The sequence below is a fragment of the Mycteria americana genome, chromosome 2, assembly GCF_035582795.1.
Source record: "Mycteria americana isolate JAX WOST 10 ecotype Jacksonville Zoo and Gardens chromosome 2, USCA_MyAme_1.0, whole genome shotgun sequence".
Classification (NCBI taxonomy): domain Eukaryota; kingdom Metazoa; phylum Chordata; class Aves; order Ciconiiformes; family Ciconiidae; genus Mycteria; species Mycteria americana.
Window position 1 is genome coordinate 57,794,962 of NC_134366.1, and position 24,672 is coordinate 57,819,633.

Genomic DNA, 24,672 nt, shown 5'->3' on the forward strand with positions numbered 1-24,672 from the left:
AAGTGTAGCTAAACTGCACAGAGGAGTTAAGCTACAATTAAATGGTTCTATCAGCACTGGGCTCATTCTCCTTTCAAAAAAAAAAAAAAAGCCTAATGCTTGCAAACAGCTGCATTAGAAAGATTAATGACAAGTAATCGAATGTCATTTATGCTTTGCTTAGTTTTGCCTAGAGCATGTTACAAACTTTAGATCAGAACGGTTGTGATTACAAGTCATGATAAAGCTTAAGTCTTCAAAGAAAAATGATCAATGTTTTTTAGGGGCAGGGAGGGCAAAGGTATTTACCTTGGGCTCAGAGTTACTATGGGGAAATTGTGCCAACAAAGAAAGCTTGATGCTATGCAGAACTGGCTGGTTCCTAATGTTGTGTTGGTTGTGAGGTTCAGTAAGAATCTGATAAAATAAATAAACTACCTAAAGGAACAGCAGTGTTGTAAAACCACTGTGTAGGTTAGCTGAAAGGGAAGACTGTTCTGGTGGTCAATGACGGGCCTAAAAAAAGGCTGCTCTTGACTGCATCTGTTTTTCATGTACCACTTTTAAAATCAGAACCTCTGATATCCTGTACTTTCACTACTATTGAAAGTTTGGGGGCAAAATTGTGAGAGAAATACAAATATATGAACTTCAAAATTAGGAATTTTTCTTTACCATGATACTTACATGTGCTGTCCAAAGGTGGTTTATTCTTTATAGCATGCTAACCATTATATTTGTGATGAGAGCAGTATAGGGTTCCTTGAGGTGCCTCTTTAAATTCAGGCAGTAGCAGCTTGAGAAGTGGTAGAAGACATTCAAGTGTTCTGTTTTCATGGGGAAGCATAGACACGTGCAACACACTGGAATGCTTTATTTAATTATATAAAGATTTCTAATTGCAATTAAAGTAAGAAAGAAAATATGCATTCTCCATGATGGAAGATAGCAAGATCTTTCCATTTACAGAAGTTCCTGCTTTATCTATGAAGCTAAGTAGATAAGAAGTTGCAGAAAAGCCTCCAGAAAAGGTTCCCAGAGAAGGATGCTGACAGTAGAACAGTGCAATTTGGCAAATGCAACTTTCTTGGAAAATGTCCCCTCAAAGCATGACAGAAAGTTTTCTTGATGCAATGACAAAGTTTGAAATTTAGAGAGAGAATACTATGAGAGTCCTGTGGGGGAGAAACAGGTATGTAATTATATAAAGTTTAGAGATGGTCTTGGCTTTAAAATTGCTGGATATGCAGCAGCTGCACAAATCTAGCTAAAACTAAAGGAAGTTCTGGTAAAGTGGAACCATGTTTTTAAAAAAGAAGTCCTGCAGCGAGTATGATGTTTTCAGAATTTCCCCATGAGAGTGGGAAGACCATCTCTAGAATCACCGTGTACAGTAATTGTTAAAGGAATACATTGCTGTACATGTGTTTGGGGGATTTTTCTCAAGACAGAGATTGACTGTCAGTATCTGTTACCTAATTATGGTTGATGATTAAAAAATGGTCAGATGTCAGTAACCCATGGCAGAAAAACACTTAGTGTTTTTTTTATCTGATTTTTTTTTCCACTTGATTTGCATGCTCGTCACTAGAAATGTGTTGAATCTGGAGTGTTTCAGCAAATGTATGAGATTGGAATCTGTAAATGAGGTGATGTGGACTGCCTCGTAATGCCCTGCAGTGTTACTGTAACCACGAAGCTCATTATCTCTGGAGAGCAACATTATAGTGAACTGGATTAGGGTAATCTTCTCTTTTATATGAAAGTCAGGCAGAGTACAGATTTTACCACTACACTTCTGATGTCTGGCAGCACCTGAGCTCTAAATATTCTTAATAGTCTAGGCCATAAGCTTGAGAAAAAGCTTGTGTGGCAGAAGAAGTCTGGCCTGGTGAGGCTTGCTGTGTCATCTAACCTCAGCTTTCACCAGAAAGATGTGATTTCATAGTTTCTGTAAATTTTGGTAGTTAGCTGTGCATCTTCCAGAGAGCTGTTTGTGAGCCATTTGTAAAGCATAAATCAAAGTCTTGCAGATTCTAAGAGCAGAGATTTCAAATGTTGATGCATGGACAGCCTAGAATCTATTTAAAAAAAATAATTCCAATATGTTTTCCTTTATGTATGTTAATATCATTCTACTCTGTTCAACTTACTAGCAAAATTGTGTCTTTTTTAATAGTTTGAGAGAGAATCTTTCTGTGAAGTCAGTTAAAGAAGCAGAGAAGAAACTTCGTCATCTGCTTGCAGACTTGCCACTTCCACCTGAGTTGCCTGGAGGAGCTGACTTATCCAAAAGTCCTGAAGAAAAGAAACCAGCAGTTCAGTTACACAGCAAGAGAAGACCAAAGTATGTTTATTAGACTTTTTTTGTAAAGCCTATCAAGCAAGTAGAAGTGATAATAGTTTCTTTAAAATACATTCTTTTTAAAATGTTTCTGCTTTTTAATGGCTTTTTTAATATTAATGAGGTTTGAATCAAACTGCATGGTTTATTACCACTTAATGGTAGGAAGCCAGTTATCTAATAATGTCTCATAAATATTCAGTGTTGAGGTTTTTTTCAAGGTTAAGACAATCCTTAGATATATTTGCTGTATTCTTAGAAATGCTTGTTGTTTTCTAGAATATGTGGACCACGACACGGTGAAACGAAGGAAAAAGAAATAGACTGGGGAAAACGCTGTGTGGATAAATTTGATATCATTGGTATTATTGGTGAAGGCACTTATGGACAAGTTTACAAAGCCAGAGATAAAGACACAGGTAAGTTCCAAAAAGTAAATGTAATATTACAATTATAAAGTGAACTGGATATTTTGGGTTTGTTTTTATATTGAGTAAAATTCATGGTATTCTGCCCTCTAATGTCTCTGATAGTCACTAGCTGATAGTAGGAAGAGAATCTGTCTCTGTGCCACACAGCCCTGAAGTGTTGCATATTAGGTATTTTTCTTGCAGTGAAACTGACTTTACAACAATGACATAATTTTTAAATGTCATGTTAAACTATTGCTCAAATGACCAAACAGTCACCACTATGATACTTAAGAATGTTGTCACTACTTCTAAATAGATAATGCATTGAAATTGATTCTTCATACGTGCTGTATGTTGCTTCATCATTTTATGTTCAATTAATAGTTCTTTCTGTGACTTCTTCCCCTTCTGGCTTATTTGTGCATGCTTTGAATGCTGGATAATTTTCTACTTAAGCAGTAACTGAATCACATAGGGTCACGTACAAGCCTCAGTTCCTTCTTTCTGATCTCCAAAAGAATGAGCAGTGTAATTATAATTCCTTCTTCATTCTTCACCTGTGCTTGTCTCAGTTTGCAAACTTTAAGAACTAAAGTTGAACTGTCACAGATTTTATTTTTTACCTCCTACTTTGGAAACCATTCCAAATCATTGTTAGCAGCTTCTTCCCGCTCTCCTGCAATTTGATTCTTCACACATTTAACTTTTTAATCCTATCATAACCATATTGCTTCTTTGGGAAGCTTCAGGTTATTTGTGTGTGGCAGTCATTTCTTAACCTCCAGTAGAAGTTGTTGCTCTCTGTATTGAATGGGTCCACACAGTTACAGCAAACCTTCCATTAGCTTTGGATTCAAATCCTGTGCAAAGAGTGGCATTATGGCCTTTGAGATACCTTATAACAAGCTGTGCAATGGGCTTTCAAAGCAAGTGGGTGTTGTGTCGTACTGGAATATGATCTATTGTATTTGTGTCGTATATATTGGTGTAGGATAAGTTCTTTTCAGAGCTAACAAAGGTATCTGTGCTGTCGATAAACTTCCCAGGCACAGCAATAAACTTCCAAGAACAAAATGGTGGAGCTGACATACAGTCTTTAGATGTCCTCCATCATGACTAGATCATGCTCCCGCCATTTTGCAGAATCTAGCTTCATCCAGCCCAGCCTGCAGTAAAATAATACGGAAAATTTCTCCTCACTGTAAACGTGGCAGTGATACTTCTGTTTGTAGAAAGTTTACTGATGAATTTGAGAATTCTTTAGTTGTCTGCCTCATATCTTGAACTATGTAGTATTTCTGGTTAGATGTATGTGTTCTGACCTGTGGTGAGGTAGTAATAAGAAATCCAGAGCAGACATAGGCCTCTGTCTCTAAGTTGCTGTTGGTAATCACTCTTATATGGGGGTTTATTGATAGACACAGGTGAGTGAGGTATGCAGGAGGAAGAAGAGAGGATTTACAGTGGGTAGCTGAAAATTCTCATTTATAGTTTTGCTTCTCCATGTGATTGTTTGCCAACAATGGTTAATTCTGTTTCCATTCAGCTTACTGTTTGGTGCAAGCATCAAAATGTTAACTGTTTGATCCATTCAGAAATAGTAACAAATGGAAAGGGTTTGAAAAAAAAAAAACCAAGCAAACTCAATACTAAATCCCATAGTTTGGTTGCTAATTTTAATGTTTTTTATTTAAATTTTCTCTTAGGGGAAATGGTGGCACTAAAGAAAGTACGTCTGGATAATGAAAAGGAAGGGTTTCCAATTACAGCTATTCGGGAGATTAAGATTCTTCGGCAGCTTAATCACCAAAGCATTATCAACATGAAGGAAATAGTGACAGATAAGGAAGATGCTTTGGACTTCAAGAAGGACAAAGGTATGTATGCTAACACAGGTGTAGCTCTTTCTGGTCCTGTTCTTAATACAGTGGTCTGCTACACTGGACTTGGAAGTTAAGCTTCATTAAAAATATGTTTGCAAATCATGATGCTTGACAAGGGGTTTTAATTTTTATTTAATTACTAATAGAAGTCCTTTATTTAACTCAGCTATGCCTTTTACTCATGGAAACATTATTGTGAATATTTTGTGGGATAAAAAAAATTTATTACTTGATTCCATTTTTGCTGGAGAGGAACAGATGTTTGACTCCTTGACACTTTACAGATTAGGGAGGCCAGCAACAATAGGAAGCTCTTAATTGTGAGCTTTTTTTAGCCTTTTATTTTCCTTGTAGTATTTTATCATATCATTTAGAGTACTGTAGGCTCAATGCTGAAGAGATGTTTTTCATTGTAGGCCTTGATTTTATCTGAATTGTGCTTGGTTTTATTTGAATTGTGCCCAGTTAAGCTTTCGTAATTGGGCGTGTGTGTCTTGAAGGCTAGAAGAAGGATAAATGAAAAAAATGAAAAGCAAGATTTGTGTGGTGGTGTTGGTGTTTTTCCCCAAATAGAAGGCATGCAGACTCACTCTTTTGGTTCCTTCAGTGTTAAGCCTGACTTGTTTGAGTTGCTGCAACCTCCTTAGCCTAAAGAATCAAGTAAACAGAGTGGAAATCATGCAGTGTTGTTGCTTGATACTTTTGATATTGGAGTGATCATTTTGTCTTTGGAGGCCATTTCCTTTTAGGTCCAAGTCCTATAAACCTATCATTTTGGGGTATTTTAGTGTCAACGTGGGCAATTTAATACATGGTTACTTCTCCCAAGTAACTAGCGATAGGATGAGAGGAAATGGCCTCAAGTTGTGCCAGGGGAGGTTTAGATTAGGAAAAATTTCTTTACTGAAAGGGTGGTCAAGCATCAGAACAGGCTGTCCGGAGAGGTGGTGGAGTCAGCATCCCTGGAGGAGTTCAAAAAATGTGTAGATGTGGCACTTTGGGACATGGAGGTGTTGGGTTGATGGTTGGACTAGATGATCTTAGAGGTCTTTTCCAATCTTACTGATTCTATGATTCTGTGATTCTATGATTCTATGTTTTGACTGAGGAGGATGTTTGGAATATGGTACCTGTGCTTCTTCACTGTTCTCCCTGCCGGAGTTTCTATACAGCATGCCCAGCACCAGTGGGGGGGGGTCAAAAACACCATATACTGTACTGCATAGCGAGCAGAAACACCAGGTGACATTGTGATGAGTCAGAAGATGGCTGTAAAAATTAAGCAGGAATTAGTTTGGGTTTTTTTCCTAGCATCTTTAGAAAGTATAATACTTTGAAGGGTATACTGACAGGCTTTTTTATTGTGTTTAAAAGGAGGAAGCATCTAGCAAAAGAGTTTCTTTAGATATGTGCAGGTTCAGTGGTTAGCAACCACTCTGAAGCCTAACAGTCTGCAACAGCCAGTTTAGGCTTTTCATGTGAATCTTGTACTGAGTTTTAATTAGGTCTAACCCACTTGGCTAATGAGACCACACTGAGCCTTGACTTAATACTTAATGACTCATTAATTAATTTTCTCCCTTTCTATTTGGTGCCATGTCTAGGATTGAATTGTAAATTTTTTCGGTGTACTTCAAACTGTGTGTCTCATTAATTTCAAATGTATTTTTTTTGTCCAAGTCTGTATTTGTGCTTTTGGTACTGCTTTCAATTTAATTTCTCATTCTTATTTAACAGCTTATTAAAACAATTACATTTTCAGAAAATTTGCAAGGGAAGGGGCTTCTCTGGAGATGCTAGAATAAAATTAGTTTCTGATAGTCTCTTGAAAGCATTAGCATGATAATGAGGCTGTGCTATTATGATTTGTCTGTGAAAAGATGGAAGTTGGGTTTTTTCAGGCACTGCATTCTGTATGTCTCTAATGAGTAGTTCATTGTGAGATGGGGATTTATAGCTGAGGCATTGTGGCCAAATTGTAGTCTAAGCAAGGAACGAATGCAAGTGGGAGGAAGTTTGGTCATTTTCATGGTAAACCATTGCAAACACAAAAGTAGGCTGCTTGGCTTAAGAAGGAACCATTATAAAAGTGGTAGTGATGTCTTACTCGGGTGGAGCTTGAAGTAGAAGCAAAGTGTTTTGCCCTCTGATGAACAGGCTTATGCTTAATGTATGTTATATGTTTAGGTTAGCTTCAAAATATAGCTCTTAAAAAACCCTTCTGATATCCCATATGTAAAAGTAGGGAATGAGAACATTTCTGCCAACACATGTTCCTCTAATTAATATGAGTAAAGTTAATTCTGTGTCCAAGGGCACCTATCATTTCATGACCTATTACTTGTCTGCTTATTCACTTAAGGGTTTTTTTTGTTGGATCTCAGTAGTTTAAAAAGGAGCAGATTTTTCTGACAGTTCTGTAAATATTGGGTACACTTTGTACAGTACTTGTTTTAAGGATGCTTTTTAAGATAGTAGCATTGGCCTGCAAACCAGCAATGGCTTGGCTTGTACAACTTTGTCCTGAGACTTCGAGCTGTGTTACATGTTTTTAAGTGACATAATCCTATGTCTTCCAAACTTTTGAGTATCTGACTTGTCTCAAAATTTTCAATGGCATTTTACTTTTAAAGAAAGTGGAAGAAAAGTATATCTGTGTTTTATCCTGGCCAGCTTAGGGTGTAAGTTTAACGATAGGAACAGCTTTAGTAGATAGGATTGGTTTTATTCTTTCTAGACCATTAGAAAAAGAAATGTAACGCATTGGAGCAGTGTTTTACATCGGTATTTCCGTCAGTGGAAATACAGCACATCAAACAGCACAATTGCTTGTATAGGTTGGGCACATACACAGCTGAGTGGGTGATACATGGGTATGCTATACTGAAGAACTGAATTTTTACTTTTGCAGCCTTCATTATGTATGAGACATGTTTGATGATAAAGTTGGAGAACGGCATTACTGATTACTAATTGTTAATGTAACATCTTGATTCTGAGGCACAGTCCTGCCAGGTAAAACATATATGTTGGGTGTGGCGAGAAGGAGTATCCATTTTGTATGTTTCTCAGGTAGGCTTTTCTCCCCTACCTCTTGTTCAGAGGGAGATAGGTGAACACACAAGCTTGGGGATGGGAACACATGACTCATAGTTTGTATTCAGTCTTGTGTGTGTATCTGCATAACAGCTGACTTAAAAAAAAGTCTGCTGAACATAGCGTGTATTGGGTTTGAGTGGCAAGGTTTTGGTAGTGGGAGGGCTACAGGGGTGGCTTCTGTGAGAAGCTCCTAGAAGCTTCCCCTATGTCCGACAGAGCTGATGCCAGCTGGCTCCAAGATGGACCCGCTGCTGGCCAAGGCTGAGCCCATCAGCGACGGTGGTAGTGCCTCTGGGATGACATATTTAAGAAGGGGGAAAAGTTGCTGCACAGCAACAATTGCAGCCGGGAGAGAGGAATGAGAATATGTGAGAGAAACAACTCTGCAGACACCAAGGTCAGTGAAGGAGGGGGAGGAGGTGCTCCAGGCACCAGAGCAGAGATTCCCCTGCAGCCCCTGGTGAAGACCATGGTGAGGCAGGCTGTCCCCTGCAGCCCATGGAGGTTAATGGTGGAGCAGATATCCACCTGCAGCCCATGGAGGACCCCACGCTGGAGCAGGTGGATGCCCGAAGGAGGCTGTGACCCTGTGGGAAGCCCGTGCTGGAGCAGGCTCCTGGCAGGACCTGTGGACTCGTGGAGAAAGGAGGCCACGCTGGAGTAGGTTTGTTGGCAGGACTTGTGACCCTGTGGGGGACCCATGCTGGAGCAGTCTTTTCCTGAAGGACTGCACCCCATGGAAGGGACCCATGCTGGAGCAGTTCATGAAGAACCTGCAGCCGTGGGAAGGACTCATGTTGGAGAAGTTCGTGGAGGACTGTCTCCTGTGGGAGCAGGGGAAGAGTGTGATGAGTCCTCCCCCTGAGGAGGAAGGAGCAGCAGAGACAATGTGTGATGAACTGACTGCAACCCCCATTCCCTGTCCCCCTGCGCCGCTGGGGGGGAGGAGGTAGAGAAAATTGGGAGTAAAGTTAAGCCCAGGAAGAAGGGAGGGGTGGGGGGAAGGTGTTTTTAAGATTTGGGTTTATTTCTCATTATCCTACTCTGATTTGATTGGTAATAAATTAAACTAATTTCCCCAAGTTGAGTCTGTTTTGCCCGTGACAGTGATTGGTGAGTGATCTCTCCCTGTCCTCATCTTGACCCACAAGCCTTTCATTATATTTTCTCTCCCCTGTCCAGTTGAGGAGGGGGAGTGATAGAGCAGCTTTTGTGGGTACCTGGCATCCAGCCAGGGTCAACCCACCACCTACTGTTAAAACCTCCTCTGCTTCTCTCAGGACATAAAGCTTCATTTGACTTGATAGCACCAATGAGCTATAGTTTCCATTCAATTTTTTCCTAAAATCTCAGAACTCTGGTTATTTTTGTTGAAAACATTTTCTTCTAGTGAGCTAGTGCAGGAGCAATTGTGGGTGTCAGTCTTTGACAGTAGTAGAAGCAGCTTGACACTGTTGGTGCTTATGACCAAGTCTGCTGGCAACTAAACTTTCTTTTGCTTTTCCTTTTTGTTTGCTTGATGGTATTTCAAATTAATTAGAGTTCACATTCATGAACTTCAGTTCATGTCCTTTTGGAGCGGAGTTTGGAGCAGGAGGATTGTACTTTGTAGAAGCTCTTCGTCTTTTAGCTTTTTTTTTTGTCTGAGAAAGTTTGTGTTCTGTGTGCAACAGTAATTGAAGAAAACAAGATTTAAAACAGAAGTTGAAAACAAAGAGCTATTTCCTAGGTATATTCAAATCTATACACCTCAAGCGAAGTTAGTTGAGCCACTTCATCAGTTATAAAGTGAGTCATTGGAAAAAAGGCTCTTCTTTCTTTGGGCTTTTGTCAGCTCTGGTTTGTTTTCTCAGTGAGTCTGTCATTTATATGACTTAGGGGTGTGTCTCTTTTTTTTCTTTGGGCACCTGAGATGGTCCTTCAGTTCTCAGTTACCTCTTTATCAGCTAGAAGCTCTTTGCAAGTGCTCAGCAGTCTAGCTATGGGATTGCCATGATCTCTTTTTACTAAACATGTGTAGAGTACCTGACTTAGCTTTTGTTGCTGTGAAGGTAAAACCTGTAGGTGTACTGACTGATGTCTCTTCCTCCTTTTGACTGGAAGAGGCATTGTTAATTGCTAACCCAAGGGAGGATGTAAAACTTTGCATGGGAGACTCTAATAAAAAAAAAATCTGGTTAACATCGCAGCTTGTTTGTTTGTTTGTTTGTTTTCCTGTGTGTGGATGATCTGTTTAGATTGTGTGTGTTTCTGTAATTCATTTTAAGATCTAAGTTTACTTTAGAGAGATTAAATTTTGAATTGATTTGCAGTACAAATTAACAAACCTTTTTAGGCATGAAGTTGGTATTTATCTCGACAGTACTGTAGTATACATGTCAAAAGGGCACTGACTGTCGTACGTTGTCTGGTATGACTAGCAGGTTACTTTCTCACAGCCATCAAGGAGTACTTGGTCTGTCTGAAAGCTTGTGGTTTGGAAGGAGTCTGTGACAGCAATCATGTAGTCATCAGAGAGTACTTCACTACAGGGTTCCTTCTCTGCTTCTATTGTAGCTAGCTTTATCCAGGTTTCCTGGGAAGTTGAGTAAAATCAAACTGATCTCAATTTCAGAAACCTCTAATGATCTACAGCTACATTATCAGGAATAGTGTGACTGCTTGAGGGGTGTTTCCCATTTGTGTGTGCTGTACTGGACTCTGGTCTGGAATGAATGCAGACCTAATTGTGTGGCTTTTCAACTTGATCCATGTTATGGCAAAATGAGAAAAATCCCAGGTTATTAATCAAAGATTTCTGATATGTTTGGTTTACTTTTCCTCTGCTTTTAAGTTTTTTGTTTGATTTCTTATTTCCCTGTAGTATGTGATGAAACAAGGACAGTATTTACTCCCAGGGCTTCTGTATGCCCTTGGCTGGTACGCCTATTTCAGAACATATTTCCATGTACATGGAGTTTGAGTTGGATTTGTTTCAAGAGGAGAATGCAGTTATTCTCCCATTCTCCCAGAGATGGGAGAATAATACTGTCATCAAATAAAAACTTAATATAGGGTGAAAATGAAAAAAAAAAAAGTTCTGGTTTTATTAGACCAAATTTGTCTTAAACAATAAGTTTTGTGATATCTAAATGGAAAAATCAGTATAGCAGTGATGCTTTCTTTAGTCTTAAGGTGATTAATTCAAGTGGCTATGCCTTTATTTGGTGTTTTGCAAATTAGAAAATAGGTTTGTAAAACGTGAGTAGAAAGAAAAGATGAATGTCTGTTTAAGGAACTTGAAGGAATTTAAATGTAAGGAACTTCAAGGAATTGCTGGACAATTTCTTCTTTAGTTTTCAAGCTCTGTTTGATAAAATTGTGTTTAAAACTGTCTTGGAATATAGTGTATCATGAGTACCGGAAGAGAAATGTTAGGGAAATGGAAGAGTAAATATAATCCAACTATCTTTAATCAATCAAGGGGGAAAAAAATAATCTATGTATTGCCTAGAAGAATCTGAGGAGGCTTATTAGTGAAATAAAAATCTGATGGAGTCTCATTCTGAACAGTGAGTACAGAACAAAGTGGTGAAAACCTGTTCGACAAACTCAGCATTGTACATACCATGCACTGAATGAGGCAGGGATCCTTTTTTTTAAGCATTTTTGTACTTCAAGATATTATTGTAATGCATTTATACAAGGATTGAATTAAAATTTGCACATAATAAGGCACTTCTGGTCTCCCGGTTCCTCTGATCTGTATCTAATCAGATATTTTGAGAAATCCCAAACACCTTCCCTGTGAAATTACATTTGGAAAATATTTGCTTAAAAGCTGTCGTCTATGTCGGCTTTTGGATCATTGTATCCTGTTGCTCGCTCCCTCTCCCCTACCCTGCCCAGCCCGAAGCACTTATATCTTACTTTGGGTAAAAATACGTAACTTGATGTCCTGCTCTGTTGGATCTGTGTGATTTGATGACAGTCCAAAAAAATCCAGAGCCTGCCTGTGTCACAAAAATGCAAAGTATGTTTTGTTAGGTTTTTTGGCCCCTCAGAAAATCCTTTATTACAGATCATCAGTGCCATGTTTTGTTGAGTTACCCATTTTGTATTGCATAGCTTTACAGCATTATACCCCAGCTCATTTTGTATTTTGATTAAGAAAACTGCTACTGTCAGAGCTCCATGACTTGAAATATATGAACAAGAGGAGAAAATGTGCTAATCCTTTAATTCTTCTAAACCGGTATCTCACTTTCTGACCCTTATCAATCTTAACTGACAAAATGGTCAAAAAGATGAATTTTTCCAAGTGCAAACAAAAGGAGTAAGGGGAGGATTGTTTCCATCCATGTAAGTCTCCTTTATTTATTGTGTACCTCCCTAATAGATTCAGCTGCTATCTCTTATCCCATATTCAGAAGTAGGCAATATTACTACTGTTCAGCTGTTCCAGCTGCCACTCCATCAACATGCAGTGACATTAAGGTTTCTTATTATCTCAGTAGATGAAGGAATGGAGATGAGCTGCGTGGTATTAGAAAAGGAAATGGGACACCCAAGACATAAACCCCCTGTTAGTGCTTTGTTGCAGCATGTGGAAATGGACTCTAGGCTGCCTCCCACCTCACGGGTACTTAACTTATTGGGAAGTGCAGGTCTTTAACATAACAGCAGTGAGATGAGTAACAAAGTCAAGTAATTCTGGGTTCATTTGAATTGCATGTGCTTTACTGTAACAGAGCTCTAGGGGTTTTTATGACACTGCTTCCAGAAATGTGGATATTGGGCAAAGCTAGCATGAAACAAAGGGTCATTTTAAAACCGAACCTCCAAGTTGTTGACCATCCTGGTCTCATAAAGGAAAGAACAATTATTTTTTCTGTTATGTTTTCCTTTTTGAGAAATGGATATTTCTGTGGCATTTGTTTTGATTGAACTAAAGGATGTTGTAAACTTGAACTCAGACTATGTGTAGTAAGCAGTCTTCTGCCTGTGCATAGTTCACTTGTGAAGTCTTCCATGACCGTTTTCTTCTTCCTGACTATCTATAGCTTCTTTCCCTGTTATGAAGGATCAGATCCCCCAATCTGATGAAAAGCAATGGAGATTTGAAATGATCAAGTGGAATAATGTAACTGTTTTGTTGACTGAAACTGTAGATCTCTCTCAGTAAAGGGCACCACATTTGTCTAAAAATAAACCAACAGAAGTTACACTTCAGTTTTCTTGATACCTTTTTTGTAGCTACAGTCACTTCCAAATATAATTTGAGTAATTCTGAAAATCCGGTTTTAATGGTTAGACTGCTAAGGCTAGTAGACTAATATTAATAGTTTCTCATAACCAATGAAGAAGATTCAGCTTTGACAGTTTTTCTTTTTAAACAAATTCTGACATTGTATAATATGTAGGTAGTAAATAGGTAGTAGTAATGCACAAGTGTAATGGATCCATGCATTTGTTCTTGCTCTGATATGGAAGGAACATTTAGCGTTTATACTGTTCTAGTGTATGTTTCTTAATGAGAGTTGCAGAGGATATAAATAATTGGGTGTCATCTCCCAGGTACTACTCTGTTTCATTTATGAATTGTCTCCATTGTAGTCAGCTCTCCTTCTTGCATGAGGGTACCAATTGTGATTGCTGGTTATAAATAGTGGTGAAAAACTCTGGGAGCTAGTGGCAGAGAAGGAAATTGCTCAAGGCATGGAGCCTGCTTTGCATATAGACAAGACGACTGTTCAGCTGTTCTTACTAAACAGGTCTGCAATCCCACTGACCCTTTCTAGTCTGTCTCCTTGTCATGTACGCAGAGTGTAGCCTGCTGCCATGACAGAGTTAACTTTCCTTTGTATTCCAGAGCAAGAAGATACCAAGATCATTGATATTTAATTTTGTTGAGCTGATATCCTCTGAAGGGCATATCTAGATTATTCTGGCACTGCGACATTAATATCAAGTGTTTTGTTTCAAGGCATTTTAAAATACGTCATGGTTCATACTTCAGCAGTTGTCAGTGAAGTAGACCTAACACGAGGTTGCGAGCTATCTTGTTTTAAAAGACCAAGATTAGGAGCCTCTGTGCTTTTACCATGTTGAATGGGTGAACTGCATTGGTGAACTCAGTTATGCAAATAGTAACACAGCAGACTTTTGGTTCTTTATGGCTCTTAATACTTCTTTCTTTCCTTTTAAAGTGGTGGGATTGGGTTGTACCTGCTTGATTTACCTCCTGCTCAGTGTTCTCTGTACACACCAACAGGGGTATTTTATGATCAGTATTTTGCTTCCTCCATATAAGATACAGCAGGACAAAAGGACCTAAATTAAAAACAATGAACTCTGAGTGTCTTATGCAACGGCCTGTGGTTTAGCTGCTCTACGCTGATCTTTGTTACAAGTTTAACACTGACTGTATGAGTATCTTTTTTCTGTTTGTTAAATAGCAGATGTGGATTTAGCGCTCTTTCTTCCCTTTTCAGCTACTGTGCAAGAAAACAAGTCAGTTCATTAGAATTGGGCTGTGTGTACGTTCTGGCAAGCTGACTTCTCATTATTGCTCCAAGACTTTCACTAGCTTCTGAATGGAAACTTCTTATTTAGGAACTAGAACCTATAATGAGTTCTTGTTGGCCAGAAGCTATTTGTCCTTTAGAGTGGTGGCTTTGAAATCTCTTTGGGGGAGGCTTTTGAAAATGGAAGGTAGACAGACCCCCTTGAATGTGGTTTCTGCATTGCCACCAGTGCTCTGCAGGGACTACACTGTCTTTTCTGCCCTGGAGTTAAGAAGGGGAAGAATTAAGTACTAAAAAATAGATTGTACTGGGAGTGGTTGTGCTGGAGACTGGTTATTGCTGCTTCTGAAGCACTCGGCACTTTCCCTCTTTAAGAATACTTATATATATATATATATATATATATATATACCAAAGAGCCTTGGCTTTAATAGCTTTATTTGTGGAATTACACAGGCTAATGTGAGATAAGACCAGATTCTATTATGCTTAATGTATGTATGTGGCAACTTGGAATATGAACTCCATCTTTGCAGAGCTGCTGTTGCTAGTAGGTTAGTTCTGCTTTCTCATTTTGTCTTATCTTATAGGTATTTTTAGTCTGAGAAGGGCAGACTTATTTCTGACCCAATTCCACACTGAAAGCTTAAAAAAATCAGTCACCGAATCATGACAGACGAACTAATGCTGTACATATTTTGTTTCTAGATTTCTCCCCAAACTTTCTGTAGGGAATTTTAACCCAGTTAATTTTTCTTTAAATAAAATGGATGGGGATTGAGAGCCATAGGGAGAGTACATGTCCGTCTAGATTAAAGCGCCATGTGGTAGCATTATATTTGTTTTCACAAACATTTGACTAGTGTAATTGTTTACATGGAAAAGCAATTTTATGAAAACATTTTACTGCACTATATTTCATTGCCATTATTGGACATGAGGTACAGCTATAAATGTTGCAGAAAATGTAAACAGTTGTGTGAAAAATACTTCCAGCTTTCAAAAGCAGGAAGCAGCAATGCTTTGGACTGCTGTTAAATCAATTTATCTCTCTCTGTTTCTCCTACCCTTTCCCTTTGTTTTCCTAGGTGCATTTTACCTGGTATTTGAATATATGGACCATGACTTGATGGGACTGCTGGAATCTGGTTTGGTTCATTTTAATGAAAATCATATTAAATCTTTTATGAGACAGCTGATGGAGGGCTTGGCCTATTGCCATAAGAAGAACTTTTTGCACAGAGATATCAAATGTTCAAATATTCTACTAAATAATAGGTATGGATATTACATAAAGTATGTAAAAAAAATTGTACATTAACAACTTCTTTAAATCTTTCTTTTAGTCTTCACAGTTCATCTGCTTTAAGTCATTAGCAAATTTTTTTTTTTAGATTGCCTAGTTTTTTAAAAATAAATTGTAAAATACTAATCCGGTAATGTTACTGCTTAGCAGTGGATCCTGCAATTGTTTGTTAAACTTAACTGTGTTAAAACAGCAGGATTAAAACTTGAATCTTTTACGGTCAGTATGGGGGAAAATTATCTGAGTTCAAATATATTAAAACAGAATTTTAGGACATAAGCGTTTGATGTGTATTCTTTTTGCCATCTCATTTCAAGATGAAGCGTGGCTGGGCTGGTTCTTTGTGACATAATTCTGAGGTCCTCTTCTTCATCAGTCAGGATAATGCTTTAAAAGAATACTCCATCACGCATGTTCAAACATGCTTTGGCTTGCAGTTATAGCCAAATATAATCAAATGGGGAGAAGAATTTGTTTCTTACTTCTTTAACCACTTGTAATTATAAATCATATTAGTAAACATGCTTTTGTTCAGTGTGCAACAGCAGCAAATAGAAAGCCTATGTGAAGATAGGGGGTAACTTCAGTACCGGACTGTTGTTCACCAAATCCAGCAGTACTGAAACCAGGGAGCAACTGTAAGAGCGAGGTTTATAATGGCAAAAGAGAGTATCTTTACAGAGCAGGTAGTCAGCTTCTGGGATTTGTTGTCACAGGAGGTTTTCCAGGTAGTGTCAAGATATTCAAAAAGATGAGACACATTCATGGACAGGATCATTAATACCTGCTAAGCAGAATAGACAGGAATATCTGTTTTAGCATCCTTAACACAATGATTGTGGGTGGTGGTGAAGTACAAGGAAGATGAGCCCCAAAGTGAGCAGGTTCACATTTCTCCCTAAAAATCTACTGCTGCTGTTGGAGGCGAAATACTGGGCAAAATGTATCAAAGGTCTCTTTTGGTAAGGCCCTAGTTTTGTCTGAGCTTTCTCCAAATCAAATTTTCCATTTTTTCCTCCTTTTTTTCTTATAACAAACTAACATTAGACTATTTTCAGCTCTGGATCCCACCGCAGTTTTGTCAGATTATGATACAGACTTTTAAACAGATGTACACATGCCTCCACATCACTCACTGTGCCCACACACCTAATCTTGCTAGCCCGCTAATCTCCAGCGGTGGTGCTGTCTCTGTACACCTTTGGGAATTCAGAAGCTGAGGTGTAACCTGACAGTGGAGAAGAGTGCGTTATGGTAGAGGTAGAGCTTTCTGTTGTACTGTGCTCTCTCCAATCCAGGATACAGAGTTTTTTCCCCTAGGATTTTTTTTGAGCATCCTTAGACATTTCCACTGGAAGAAGAAAAAGTTGATAGTTGATCTGAGTTATTTTAAGCCAATGCTTCTAAAATCCCATTACTAGTTACAGCCTGAAGCCAAACACATGGATTATATATCTTTTAGATACGCAACTTAAATGTCTGTGCTCAAAAATTCATTGATCTTCCACAAATAAATGTGCTCTGAGGAATAAGCATGTAAATTTGAGTGGAACATTTCTTTGTTTTATGGGGCTTGTCCAAGTGTTACAGCAATTCCAAGCACATATCTGAGGGGAAAAATGGAATGGAAACTATAACCTGTTTGTTTTATTATCACAAAATGGTCATTCTTACACACATCAGCAAGTGTTGCCCTAATTTGATAAAATAAAATTTATTTGAAAGTGACATTTGCATGTATTTGAGAGTGATGGGAGTTCTAAAAGCTCATAAGTACAGAAAAACAAAAACCCCATGTAACGTTCCACCATTCATTTCATGTATTACAGAAGCTTGCAGATAGCTTTATGTTTAAATCATCCAGACCTTACAGATGGTAGGGGCTTCTGGTCATTGAGCAGTGCCTTTTAGCTGTGGAAACTGCCAGGCAAGAGCTCTGTATCTTCTTCTCTTCCCCTCGTATATGGGAAAACTCAAGAAGGGGTTAATGGTTGTGTCATTCAGCAAGTTGGCTGCTGGCAAAAATAGAAGCCCTGATCTGGTCAGTCACCCTGATTTAAAGGCTGTATTTAAACTTTACAAGAGCAGAAGAGGACTTTGATGGCTTCCTAGAAGGAAGTATGACTGCTGATAGTTGTTTGTTGTACAAATGCTTATGCTAGCAGTAAGGCATGAGAAAATAGCAGTTTCCTCCCTCAGTTTTTTCCTGCAGAGTTACCGATTTGAATACTTTACAGTATACACCTAAATTTTTACTAACATCCCGTGAAGTAAATGCTGTTTGAGGAGCATACCTAATTTTGCTTACTTTGCTATTCAGTAAGTTAATGTATTTGTTTACTGAAGAGATGCATAGATTGTAAGGCATTGCCTCCTCATTTATGTGGTTTAGTGAAGATCAGTTGCAGCTGTCTCAATCTCAAACTTCACCTGATTTTTGGGGAGGATATCTAACAGGATTAACCACTAAATAATTCTTTGCTTTTTCCACCAGAGGGCAGATAAAGCTTGCAGATTTTGGGCTTGCTCGGCTGTACAACTCTGAAGAAAGGTAAGACATCATTATACTGTGAAAAAGCATTCAGAAGTTTAATCTTTTTGCATAACTCCAAGTATTCTGAGGGCCAGAAGACTGTTTTGTTTAGAGGAGATGTTATTGTGCTGTAATACGAGTAATTGCTTAGGAAATGGAAAGAAGTGCATGTTGTCTTACACTGCATAAAAACACAAAACTCTCTTTGTGCAAGTGTATTGCTTTTCCAAGTGTTCTGGATAAATAACTGTAGAGAGTGGCCATATATTGATTGGAAATTAAGAGTTGCAGTCCTAAGTAGGTTGCATCAATATGTAGGTTTTTACTATTAGTTTCTGGTCCTGTAAACCTTAAGTATATTCTTTCTTTTGGTATACCTGGGAAAAGTTTATTTAGGGAAAGTGAATTTTTTTTGCTGACACAAATTAGCATACAGTTTCTTTTCAAAAAGCATTACTTTTGTGTAAGATTTAACCTTACATTTTAAGAAGTTCATTGTATTATTCAGGCAGTCAGTGCTGTTGAATCTACTGGAAACAGAGATACAAGTTTAAATAAAAGTTATTCTGAAACTTCTTGTGACTTGTGCTTCTGTTGTTCTTGGCTTCGTTATGCTTGTACTCCAGGAAACAGGTGCACAGTTTTTATGATTAAGAACTTCAGTATTTATGTTGTAATGTCATGTGTTTGTCATGTGGAACTGGATTTTCAAAATTCAGGCTGAATGTTCATTACGCTAGTATGTACATCGGGTGGTTGGATAAAGAGAATATTAGTTACCTGAGCTTACTTTGATTTCTGCATGCCTAATTTGGGAAATAATATCCATAATGTTAGCTTTATGAGATTATTGTTTTCTCACAGAGCTCTGAGCTTGTTGTTGAACCTGATAGCATTAGTTTCACTGTCTTCTGAGCTGTTATTTCAGGAACATATGCTTAAGTACAGTTATGAAAACTGTTGAGTATAGTAGCAGGGTAAGATAATCTTAAGCAGCTGCTGGATAATTAATTTTTGTTTTGGATGTATTTATAATAAAAGGGATTGATGCCATCCTACCTTCTTATTTTAACGTGCACCAAACTGACCTAATATTTTTTTCTCTGGTCTACCATGGGTTTTTTTAATGTCTGTTTTTAAATTAATGTAAATTTTGCTTGTAAAACTTAACTGTTCATTAAGAATTGAACAATTGAAAGTTCAGTGTCTTTATAGTGCAAATAACAGATTTTACTGTATATCAACCAGCAACATTATTATACCATTATACATAAATGAAACCAAGATTAAAATGTAATTGTCCTAGCTAATAGAATTGCCTGTTGAACTTGGGAGGATAATTAGAATCTCATTAGCAGATTTTTGACAATTCTTTTGTCATTTGTTTTCTTTCTGAGTAGCTTCTGACCTGCAGTAACAGGTATAATTAATGTATACCAACAAGCGTATAATAGCTGCTGCTTTAAATTAATGTATTTTATATTTGTTTTACTGTTGTTTAGAATTATATCCTTTTCAAAAGGGTACAGAATTTAGTAGGAGCGTGATGGGGAGGAAATAAAAATTTAATTTTAAGTAAATTCCCATCAGTTGTTGTAGTTGTGCTCCTTTAAATGTTATTCTGGTGGATTTAATATGTTTGGAGTAGGAGATATGACAGATTGTGTAAGAAAACATCTGTTCAAATAAAAAGCACCATATACTAATATATATGAGTGGTGTATCTGTAGAGAAAGTCCATACCATGTAAACATTTCATAGAGGAATGCATACTTCAGAGATAAATATGATAAATGATGGGATTGTTTCCAAAAACATACTACATTTTAAAAATGAATTGGGGAGTTTCTTAATGAAAAAAAGACTCGGGTGATTTTGCAGAAATGATACCTGTACTGCTGCGTATGTTATAAGAGCTTGTTAGACTTTATGCTACAGTTGTTCAAACTCCGCACTTAATGTTACTCTGCTTTCTATTTGGAGTTACCTAGTGTTGGTAAGAGTGAATTCTTAAAACTGAAAGAATTTGGGGATCACTTTTAAGATACCCTGGTTGAAACAAAACCAAAACCTAACATCTATTTTCTGCCTTCCATTCTGAACTGTTGATGCTGTATCTCTGCCTGTCCACAAAAAATGTGTGCCTAAGATAGTGGAAATCCTTACCTTAATGTGAGGGTGGAAAGGATTATTCCCAGTGACCAAAACTTCTGGTTAGAGCTGTAGAGAATTAAAGGTGTTGTGAAATACAGGAAGATACTGGAAACGTTCCAGGCTTCAGAATCAAAATTGTTGAAGGATGTAGTTCAAGAAAAAGGCTTTGTCTCTTTTGCTCCTGCTTACACAGGGAAAGTGACTTTTTTTCTTCCTTTCAGAATGCTTGTAGAGGTCCTATATTCAGTATTCTAATAATCAATGGTTGCCCAGAAATTACTTGTTTTATCCAAGCAGGTCCTTCTCCTGAAATGACTAGCAATGTAATAAGTATACAGTATTGCTATCTGAATAATAATTGAGATACAGGATTCACATAGTATCGATATGGCTGTGTGATTATTATTTATATCTTCAATCTGTCCTTTGATAGCCTTGGTCAGACGGTTGTATTTGCTTTTCTGCAGTTGCAGCTTTGCAGGACAAAAATTAGGAAAAGAGAGTGGAAGATTGTACTGTTCTTAAACAGCACCACAGAAGTAAAGTCCTCAAAATATCACTTTTTCAGAAATGAGATCATAGTAAAATGATAGTCCTCTCTCTTTCCTCCCCCCAACAGCCGACCATATACCAACAAAGTTATTACATTATGGTATCGGCCTCCTGAACTTCTGCTTGGAGAAGAAAGATACACGCCAGCTATTGATGTCTGGAGCTGTGGGTAAGAGTTTGGTACAGAGTGTAGCAAGCATAAAAACAAGCCAAAAATAAATCTTAAATGTTTCTATCAATCTATATCAAAAGCCATAGTGATGGAATTGTGTAAAACTGTTTTACAGCTGCATCCTGGGTGAACTTTTTACAAAAAAACCAATATTTCAAGCAAATCAAGAACTTGCTCAACTGGAACTTATAAGGTAACTTGCAAGCACTACCACATAGTAGGTGCCTCATAAACTGTCAGGTTTCTTTTGTTAGTGTTAAAATCGGAGATAAAGACTGCAAACATTTACAAGTACTCGGTTATTGCCGTGAGTGAGATGTTAGAGGTTTTGAGTGGCATGTAAAGCAAGTGACTTTTGCTTGGACACGGAGAAAGTTTTTTTGTGAGTATTCTGTAGTCCTAGCAATGTACAGTTGAATAGTAAGAGGGTTTTTTGTAGAGCAGCTGGAGTTGCCTATTACTGAAATTGTAAAGAGAGAGTAGTTAAAATGCCCGTTATTTTTTAAGATAATGTTACAACTTCCTTGCAAAAAATCGAAATGAAAACATGGACCATAATAAGGACAAGTGGGATTTGGGAGGAGTAGGTACTTGGCATGCTACTGGCCTTGAGTTCTTGTTTCAAGCCTTCCACATACACACCTGGGCTTTATTATTTTTGTGGGAATATTTCTGTTCCCTTACAAACTACCAGACACTTTATGGAGGTAAAAATTCTGTTTCTTTCCTTATCTCAATAAATCATAGAATGATATGTATATAACTCAGTGGAACCAGAGCATCTTTTTTTCCCCCTTTATTCAGCAAGCAAAAATTGCTCTTGATTCTGATATCATAATTGACTATATTAAGTGAGGAGAGGTCCTCTTCCTAGAAACAAGGGGAAAAGAGTCCTACAGAACTTACAGAACCTGAACAGTAAATGGTCAACATTTTTTATTAGTTGAATTTTAAAAATAATGTTACAAAGTTATATACTGAGATGTTTTTCAAAACAGATTAAACAGTAGCATGTTTCTGTGTAATGTGTTATTAGCTGGCCTAGAAAAATGAAGTTTTTAGGAGCTGCAAAGCATATCAGTGGTCGTTCTCAGCCTAAGGAGAACTAAACTCGTGAGTTGGGAAATTTTTGCTTTTGAGCACTAGATGGCATTGAAGCACATCACAATGCAGTCATTTGAAGTTTTTTCCTCTTTGCATTGTACCTCTGGTACAGCAAACTAGAATTTTGCGATTTCCTTCTCCTGCTGGAAGCTCCTGTTTGTAGCTCGTTTTTCCTCTTCACTGATGCTATGCATTTTTGGCTGTTTAAATGTAATTTATCAATTTTATCAACATCTCTACCACCATCATGTTACAGTCAAACAACTCTACATTTATCCTTTCTAACTTTAATGTTCAAAGATAGAGCTGAAGTAAATTCTGATAGGAAAAGATAGATTTATTATTTTTCTTTTCCCTCCTGAAAGTTACATACCCCAACCAGCGTAAAGTCAGATTGGTTTGCATAGCATTCAGGGCATAAGTAAGAGACCTAATGATCTATTAGACTAACTGTTTAAGTCTAATAAATGGGAGGGGTGAACTAGGGAAATGTATTTGCAAAATGTCCTTTTATCCCTGCCTGCATCAGAGTTTGAAACCTTGCATGTTCAGTAAAATGCCTCTTTATTTCTTCTGCTCAAAAGCGTGGTGCTGGTCAACCTGTGCTTAGCCATCCTCTGTTGGACAGAATGGGTGGGGCTGGAGGGGGAGGAATAAGACTATGGGAACTCCATTTGTGGAGATGAGGCTTGAGACATAAAACTCATAATTGAAGTACAAAATATACAGGTTTTCTAGTGGTTGGATCTTGCTTCTGTCCTTAGGCCTTACTGAGTTGTTTGGGGTTTTTTTTTCCCCTCTTCTTCAGTGTCAACTAAATTCTGAGTGAAAAGTGCTTTTTCAGCCATTTGGTGTATCTTTCTCCACTGGCATTGGGAGCTAAGGAAGTAAAAGTTAATTAGCACTCTAAACCTGGGCTATCCAGTTCTCCAAGTCAAATACCTGGAGTACTGTCCAGATATAGTCGGTTAAGTTTTTCAAAACATTTCTGTGAAGGATGCCTGGGATGGGGTGAGGCAGAAACAGTGGACTTCTTAAAGTAAGTTTAGTCTGTGCAGGGTGATTACCTTTCGTAGACAATTCGCCATTATTTAATGGTGTTGGGCAATGGACAGTAGAGAAATTTTAGCTAAAAGAAACTGAACGTTAAAATTTTAAAATATTTTTGTATTCACTGTATGTGCAAGAATAAAATGACAGCTGTGCTCACTTGTAGTTTTGGATCTCATACCCTTTTTTCCCCTTCTTTTTCATACAGCCGAATTTGCGGGAGTCCTTGTCCAGCAGTGTGGCCTGATGTTATAAAATTAGCTTATTTCAACACAATGAAACCAAAGAAGCAGTATCGTCGAAAACTGAGAGAAGAGTTTGCTTTGTAAGGATGAAGAATTAGCTTAGTCAACTGTAATAGCATTCAGTTTTCCTGGAGACTTTATGAACTTCACTATTTTCTGGAGAATGAACATAGATTAAGTGTAAAGAAAAATGGCTTTAGGTTCTTATCCTTCCCATGATACCCACAGAGCTTGTATTAACCCTTATTTAATAGGAGCTTCAAGAAAAGGGAAGAAGGCCCTAAAATTTCAGCCACCTGTCAGCTTTCACCTAAGGAAACATTTGTTTTCCATGATTGGTACACCTGCTTGTTGTCCCTGTCCAAAAAACAGCTCAGAGTACTTAATTGTGTTTTATTGGGACAACTGGCTAAAGCTAAATATGTAGTCTGGTTAACATTACAGTCTTTTGGGTCATAAATTCATTCAACACAGAGGAGTTATCTGAACCGTGTTTTCTAAAGTACTACCACTGGACTAGTTTTGTGCAAATATCACATGTGAAAGTTATGGAAAACAGCTGTAAGCTTCTTTTAAAGGGTTTGTTCCCCTCCTTCAGTTACTGTGGGTTTCAGGAGAAATGTATCATCCTGTTCGTACTAATGAGACTTATATCTTTAAAGCAATAGAATTATTGTCCATGGACCAATCAAAGCTGCAACTCCCCGGGTGCTAAATTCCAAAGTGTAAAGTAACAATATAGTCTTGGCTTAAAAAGGTGGGGTTTTTTTTTTGTAAGGACAATGCTTCAAGCAATTAAACCACACAGAGGAAAGAAATCTTGGGTTATATGCTTGCACAGGTGATAAAAGGTGAAGTTTATCTCTGCCTCTTACTACCAAACTCAAGTTGTGAGTGGGTTTTGTTAGGATGTAAGTTATCTGATGACATAATGACCAGCTATTTTAGAAGGGATGTGTTTATCAACATTTTGCACAGAAGCGTGATTCAAAATAAAAATGTGATGCTTCATTTTCATCTTTTGTAGCATCCCACCAGCTGCATTAGATTTATTCGATTATATGCTTGCTCTGGATCCCAGCAAGCGCTGCACAGCCGAACAAGCTCTTCAGTGTGAGTTTCTGCGAGATGTGGAACCATCTAAAATGCCTCCTCCAGAGTAAGTAATTTCCTTTGGTAACGGTCCTTACCTCTACAAAATGTGAACATGCACTGATTTCATTAAGCTCATTGTGTTTCAGTTAAAGTAGATGGTGGCAGAACAAAAATGTTGATAGCTACAGTTGTTTAATGGTGATTCTGCACTAAAATGGTTGTGCAGCTGCGTGACTC

The 24,672-nt window shown here is 37.8% G+C and overlaps 1 protein-coding gene across 5 annotated transcripts in view; it reads left to right on the plus strand.

Annotated features, from left to right (window-relative positions):
- CDK13 (cyclin dependent kinase 13) overlaps positions 1-24,672 on the plus strand; it is a 47,386-nt gene that overhangs the window by 14,397 nt on the left and 8,317 nt on the right. For 4 of the 5 annotated variants that reach the window (XM_075493571.1, XM_075493569.1, XM_075493572.1 and 1 more), the window contains 9 exons: positions 2,159-2,326; positions 2,603-2,742; positions 4,443-4,613; positions 15,313-15,502; positions 18,025-18,081; positions 20,837-20,938; positions 21,057-21,134; positions 23,304-23,420; positions 24,368-24,499. In XM_075493571.1, the coding sequence (XP_075349686.1) occupies positions 2,159-2,326; positions 2,603-2,742; positions 4,443-4,613; positions 15,313-15,502; positions 18,025-18,081; positions 20,837-20,938; positions 21,057-21,134; positions 23,304-23,420; positions 24,368-24,499 (1,155 nt within the window). The remainder of the gene's footprint in view (positions 1-2,158; positions 2,327-2,602; positions 2,743-4,442; positions 4,614-15,312; positions 15,503-18,024; positions 18,082-20,836; positions 20,939-21,056; positions 21,135-23,303; positions 23,421-24,367; positions 24,500-24,672) is intronic. The other variant, XM_075493570.1, reaches the window with a different exon arrangement.